This window comes from Electrona antarctica (assembly GCF_951216825.1).
Source record: "Electrona antarctica genome assembly, chromosome: 10".
In the NCBI taxonomy this organism is placed as follows: domain Eukaryota; kingdom Metazoa; phylum Chordata; class Actinopteri; order Myctophiformes; family Myctophidae; genus Electrona; species Electrona antarctica.
The window spans coordinates 52,153,708-52,160,614 of record NC_136791.1 but is presented as its reverse complement, the minus strand read 5'-3'; the positions used below and the strand labels follow the sequence as shown (position 1 = coordinate 52,160,614).

At 44.7% G+C, this 6,907-nt stretch overlaps 1 protein-coding gene across 1 annotated transcript in view; it reads left to right on the top strand.

Moving 5' to 3' along the window:
- Window positions 1–6,537, top strand: part of pcnx2 (pecanex 2) — a gene marked incomplete at its 5' end in the record, with an annotated part of 54,704 nt that extends 48,167 nt beyond the window's left edge. The window contains 2 exons of the mRNA XM_079511632.1: window positions 3,076–3,252; window positions 6,016–6,537. Coding sequence (XP_079367758.1) covers window positions 3,076–3,252; window positions 6,016–6,189 — 351 coding nt within the window. The 3' untranslated portion in view covers window positions 6,190–6,537. The remainder of the gene's footprint in view (window positions 1–3,075; window positions 3,253–6,015) is intronic.
- Between the last annotated feature and the right edge of the window lie 370 nt (window positions 6,538–6,907).

The following is a 6,907-nucleotide window of genomic DNA, read 5'->3' as shown; positions in this document are numbered from 1 at the left end:
GCTTCAAGACTCCCCTCCTGGTTTATGACTGTGTGAATTCAGCTTCAAGACTCCCCTCCTGGTTTATGACTGTGTGAATTCAGCTTCAAGACTCCCCTCCTGGTTTATGACTGTGAATTCAGCTTCAAGACTCCCCTCCTGGTTTATGACTGTGTGAATTCAGCTTCAAGACTCCCCTCCTGGTGTACGACTGTGTGAATTCAGCTTCAAGACTCCCCTCCTGGTTTATGACTGTGTGAATTCAGCTTCAAGACTCCCCTCCTGGTGTATGACTGTGTGAATTCAGCTTCAAGACTCCCCTCCTGGTGTATGACTGTGTGAATTCAGCTTCAAGACTCCCCTCCTGGTGTACGACTGTGTGAATTCAGCTTCAAGACTCCCCTCCTGGTTTATGACTGTGAATTCAGCTTCAAGACTCCCCTCCTGGTTTATGACTGTGTGAATTCAGCTTCAAGACTCCCCTCCTGGTGTATGACTGTGTGAATTCAGCTTCAAGACTCCCCTCCTGGTTTATGACTGTGAATTCAGCTTCAAGACTCCCCTCCTGGTTTATGACTGTGTGAATTCAGCTTCAAGACTCCCCTCCTGGTTTATGACTGTGAATTCAGCTTCAAGACTCCCCTCCTGGTGTACGACTGTGTGAATTCAGCTTCAAGACTCCCCTCCTGGTTTATGACTGTGTGAATTCAGCTTCAAGACTCCCCTCCTGGTGTACGACTGTGTGAATTCAGCTTCAAGACTCCCCTCCTGGTTTATGACTGTGTGAATTCAGCTTCAAGACTCCCCTCCTGGTTTATGACTGTGTGAATTCAGCTTCAAGACTCCCCTCCTGGTTTATGACTGTGTGAATTCAGCTTCAAGACTCCCCTCCTGGTTTATGACTGTGTGAATTCAGCTTCAAGACTCCCCTCCTGGTGTATGACTGTGTGAATTCAGCTTCAAGACTCCCCTCCTGGTGTACGACTGTGTGAATTCAGCTTCAAGACTCCCCTCCTGGTTTATGACTGTGTGAATTCAGCTTCAAGACTCCCCTCCTGGTTTATGACTGTGAATTCAGCTTCAAGACTCCCCTCCTGGTTCATGACTGTGTGAATTCAGCTTCAAGACTCCCCTCCTGGTTTATGACTGTGAATTCAGCTTCAAGACTCCCCTCCTGGTGTATAACTGTGAATTCAGCTTCAAGACTCCCCTCCTGGTTTATGACTGTGTGAATTCAGCTTCAAGACTCCCCTCCTGGTGTATAACTGTGAATTCAGCTTCAAGACTCCCCTCCTGGTGTATGACTGTGTGAATTCAGCTTCAAGACTCCCCTCCTGGTGTACGACTGTGTGAATTCAGCTTCAAGACTCCCCTCCTGGTGTACGACTGTGTGAATTCAGCTTCAAGACTCCCCTCCTGGTTCATGACTGTGTGAATTCAGCTTCAAGACTCCCCTCCTGGTGTACGACTGTGTGAATTCAGCTTCAAGACTCCCCTCCTGGTTTATGACTGTGAATTCAGCTTCAAGACTCCCCTCCTGGTTTATGACTGTGTGAATTCAGCTTCAAGACTCCCCTCCTGGTGTACGACTGTGTGAATTCAGCTTCAAGACTCCCCTTCTGGTTTATGACTGTGTGAATTCAGCTTCAAGACTTCCCTCCTGGTGTACGACTGTGTGAATTCAGCTTCAAGACTCCCCTCCTGGTGTACGACTGTGTGAATTCAGCTTCAAGACTCCTCTCCTGGTGTACGACTGTGTGAATTCAGCTTCAAGACTCCCCTCCTGGTGTACGACTGTGTGAATTCAGCTTCAAGACTCCCCTCCTGGTGTATGACTGTGAATTCAGCTTCAAGACTCCCCTCCTGGTTTATGACTGTGTGAATTCAGCTTCAAGACTCCCCTCCTGGTGTATGACTGTGTGAATTCAGCTTCAAGACTCCCCTCCTGGTGTATGACTGTGTGAATTCAGCTTCAAGACTCCCCTCCTGGTGTATGACTGTGTGAATTCAGCTTCAAGACTCCCCTCCTGGTTTATGACTGTGTGAATTCAGCTTCAAGACTCCCCTCCTGGTTTATGACTGTGTGAATTCAGCTTCAAGACTCCCCTCCTGGTTTATGACTGTGTGAATTCAGCTTCAAGACTCCCCTCCTGGTTTATGACTGTGTGAATTCAGCTTCAAGACTCCCCTCCTGGTGTATGACTGTGTGAATTCAGCTTCAAGACTCCCCTCCTGGTGTATGACTGCGTGAATTCAGCTTCAAGACTCCCCTCCTGGTGTACGACTGTGTGAATTCAGCTTCAAGACTCCCCTCCTGGTTTATGACTGTGTGAATTCAGCTTCAAGACTCCCCTCCTGGTTTATGACTGTGTGAATTCAGCTTCAAGACTCCCCTCCTGGTGTATGACTGTGAATTCAGCTTGAGGACGAGGAACTCTGCAGCAGGATACTCCATCCCTCCATCCAGCAGCTCTTGCCAGTGACACGGCCTCTGCCTGTTTGCTGCTCGATTTGATTTAATTTAATTGGATGTCATGCTAAAAGAAAAGTACATGTACTGTAATACATGCTTTTATACAGTCAAACACACAATTTTAAATATAATTTACAGTATACTGTATCAATGACTCGGTTACGCTTTTTTTTCCTTCCGCACAACAGAGTCGGCAATCTACAAGTTGTTCGGCTATTTTCACTCTTTTTGAAAAATGTTGCCTATTGACACGCCCCAAAATTGCTATCGGGTATTAATCGATTATTTTATAACATTTTCCAGTACCAATTATATCGATTAATTAGTTCGATTAACTCTTGCACCCCCACTGTACATATTGTAAACTAAACTAAACATCGGTGGGAATTTAACCCATTTAGACCTGAGGATGCAACTGTGCCACCTTAGAGCTTTTAACCATTTTATCCATTATTTGACTCTTTAGCTGTTGAAAAATAGCAGATCTACAAGCTCATATAGCGCAGCAGACGAGTGCCACTTGTAGATCTGCTATTTTTGAAAAATCGTGAAAATGTAGTGCATATCTTTGAATATATGCTCTTGATGTCAATGGCATGGCGGGCTCTCTCTCTCTCTCTCAGGTCTCTTCGTCGTCGTCCACACTCAGCCTGCTGTTTGGGAAGCGTAGTTTCTCCAGTGGCCTGGTCATCTCTGGGCTGTCGGCCGCCGAGGGGGGCAACACCACCGACACACAGTCCTCGTCCAGCGTCAACATCGCCATGGGGCCGTCGCACCGCTCCAGCAGCAGGGCCACACAGGTCGGGGAACAAGTGGGCAAACAGCTTCTCTTACCTCTCACACTATAGGGCTGGTGCAAAGTACACATTATCTTAACCCATTTCGGGCAGGAACCCCTTTTGGTGTTTCAAGTTATACTTTAGCTATTGAAAAATAGCAGATCTACAAGCTCATAGCGCGCCACCGAGTGGCGCGCTATGAGCTTGTAGGTCTGCTATTTTTGAAAAATCGTAAAAATGCGGCACAAATCTTTGAATATGTATATATATTCTTTCAGAGCGAACGTTTTCATTTTTTTTTACGTCAGGCCTAAAAGCCTATTCATAGTCTGGATTTTCGGTGATGAGGTGACCACCGGAGCTGAAATAACATTGAGGGGTGGTGAGTAAAAACAGAGAGAAGGGCTGGAGCGTTGGCGGTGGTTTTCTCTTCACCGCAGCTTGTGACGTCATGTTGTAGTTCGGTGGTCACCTAACCACCGTAAATCCAGACTATGTATGATCCTTAAATGGGTTAAAGTACCTCTCACACTATAGCAGGGGTTCTCAACGTTTTTGGCCGGGGACCCCCGGAAATGCTTTGGCAATGTCTCTGGACCTCCGCCCCGCCCCCTCCCGACCCCCAATATAAATTGACTGCTACAATAACCTTAAACCATTTTGGGCGGGAACCCCTTTTGGTGTTTTAAGCATTGTTATAATTTAGCTATTGAAAAATAGCAGATCTACAAGCTCATAGCGCGCCACCGAGTGGCGCGCTACGAGCTTGTAGGTCTGCTATCTTTGAAAAAAAGTGAAAATAAAATCTAAAAATAAATCTTTTTTTTTTTTTTAAATCATTTGGGGACCCCCTAAAATAATTTGGCGACCCCCCGAGGGGTCGCGACCCACGGGTTGAGAACCCCTGCACTATAGGGCTGGACGCACGGGTGTAAAGTACACATCCTCTTACCTCTCACATTTCCAAATTTCTATTTTACAACTTTTATCTTGTACTTTTACTACTCATACATTCACCACTTCATCCATGGCTATTTGAAAATAGCCGATCTACAAGCTCACAATGTGTCGCAAAGGATTGTTATGCACTTGAAATTGAAATGGGAAATTGTGCATAATGAGTACATGATGGTATTGATGCTTTTACTCAAGTAAAACATTTGAGTATATTTCTTCCACTACTGGCTGGTCGATCAATCTGACGATTATGTAAAACCTTTGCCTCGATGTGATGCAACATGTTGTGTGCTTGTAGATCCACAATTTTAGCTTTTTTGTCTGATTTTATGTATGTATGTTCTGATAAGGATGCACACCAACAGCAACAGAGAATACATAGGCTATTTTATTATTTAATAGAATGGGTCTGGACTACATCAAGGTCAACACAGATCGGCTCTGTGCAGAACTGTAGTCCCAGGTGTCCATAAGGTGGCATAACCGTTTCCTGGTCCGGTTCAAGGACTGTCTAAAGAGGACGAGACGCGAAGACCGTACGGGCGACGCCATGTTGCTCCATGGTGCTCCATGGAAGGAAAGAAACATGCGCAGTTGAGACCAAGGAAGCTGAACAATAAGTGTTGGCTGCATATAGCCCATTGCGCATGTTTCTTTCCTTCCATGGAGCACCATGGCGTCGCCCGTACGGTCTTCGCGTCTCGTCCTCTTTAGACAGTCCATGGTCCGGTTCAATGCTCCATAGATTTGTTTGATTGGCTCGGCAGCAGATCTGAACGGGAAACGAAAGGTACCCGTTCATATCTCTATATAGTTACTGTATGCACAGAGCCTATTAGGGTTAGCCTCGGTCCCAGCCTGCGAAGAGAAAAGCCTGGTCACTCACAACTTAACCCATTGAGACCTGGAACGCATCCATGTCACGTTAGCGTTTAACCACATTAACCATTAACCCATTTTGGGGCGGGAACCCCTTTTGGTGTTTTAAACATTGTTATAATTTAGCTATTGAAAAATAGCAGATCTACAAGCTCATAGCGCGCCACCGAGTGGCGCGCTATGAACTTGTAGGTCTGCTATTTTTGAAAAATCGTTAAAATGTGCCTCAAATCTTTCCGAAAATTGTCATGATTTAGAAAATCATAAATCATAAATCATTACATTTCGACGTCAGGCCTGAATGGGTTAAAGCAGAGACGCTATCGGCGGAAGTGTCGGTCCGGAACATCCGTCAGATGTATTTCCCCCGGATACGATATTTTCCCGACCAATCACAAAACTTGTTTAATTCACGGAGAATGTAAACTGATTTGTAAAGCATCAATGTCATTTCCTTGAGCGGTACTTCCACCAAAATCCAGCAACCTTTGCCCCAAAAGAATGATACAGCGAGTGAATTTATATATATATGTATATATATATATATATATATATATATATATATAATACAATATCTAAAGGTGTTTTTATTTTTTATTTTTAGTTATAGAGAGAAAGTATAATGTTTTAAGGCATAGGCCTACTTGTCTTATTAGCCATGCAGGGTTCATTCACTAGGCCTACTATAAAAAACATACTCAACTGCTCCACCTGCTGGTTGATTTCGGAACAAATTTTCCGATATCTGCAAAGGGAAAAGGACAGCTAAATAGAATGGGTCAAGCTCGGTGGCACTCAACTGTAGGTCTTGCCCAGTGTGATTCAGGTTCCAATGTGAATCCATCTGAAAAAGATCATGGACGTACAGTAAGTGAAGATACATTTTTATTTGTATACATTTAATACATCTCTCTCCATCTTACTCTTCTTGTCTTTGCTAACTCTTAGTGGACATCGGAAGCGTATGAGAGTATAGACGCGACGTACTCTAATGCTGCCATTGGTCCAAAAGACAGCACGCAGTCAGGTGACCGAAGCTGCGGCCAGCTATTGGAGAATACACAGGAAGACTCCGCCTCTGCGTCGACTGTCCCAGAGGCGACGGATCAAAAGACTGACTAAGAGAGAGAAAGCACACACACGCACGCACACACACACACACACACACACACACACACACACACACACACACACACACACACACACACACACACACACACACACACACACACACACACACACACACACACACATACACACACACACGAGACGACTGAAAGTGCACGGACACGTCCTAATACTAGGTATACAGAAAAGACTGTATGAATGATCACATGCGAGACTTCACACTACATGTCTAGACACATGCAGACGATTGTATGAGAGAACACCCATGCACACGAACCTGCCGCCTCTCCTGTCCACAGCATGGTCTCACCCTGTTGTCTGAATGTAACGAAACTAAAAGAAGTGATCTCATGATCCACTGATCGAATAAAGACTTTTTAAAACAGATTGCTTAATAATTCCCTCGCCTTGTCTTGATCACACTGCATTGATTGGACACATTGATTGTGTGAGCTGATCTTGTATTTATTTATTGGTATTTTAAAGGTACCACTGTGCAATCTGCTGAACAACAGCAGCCATTGGGTAATTACTAATTATTGAACAGCAAATGGAACCAGCTGTGAGTACTATAGACGAATAACGGTTTTAAGTCCAAATTTTATTCTGACCCCTCCACGAAAAGGCCTAGTTGTCCTGACCCCTTATCCATCATTTATACATTATGGATAATTAGTGTGGACTTAACCCATTCTTGACGGGAACCCCTTTT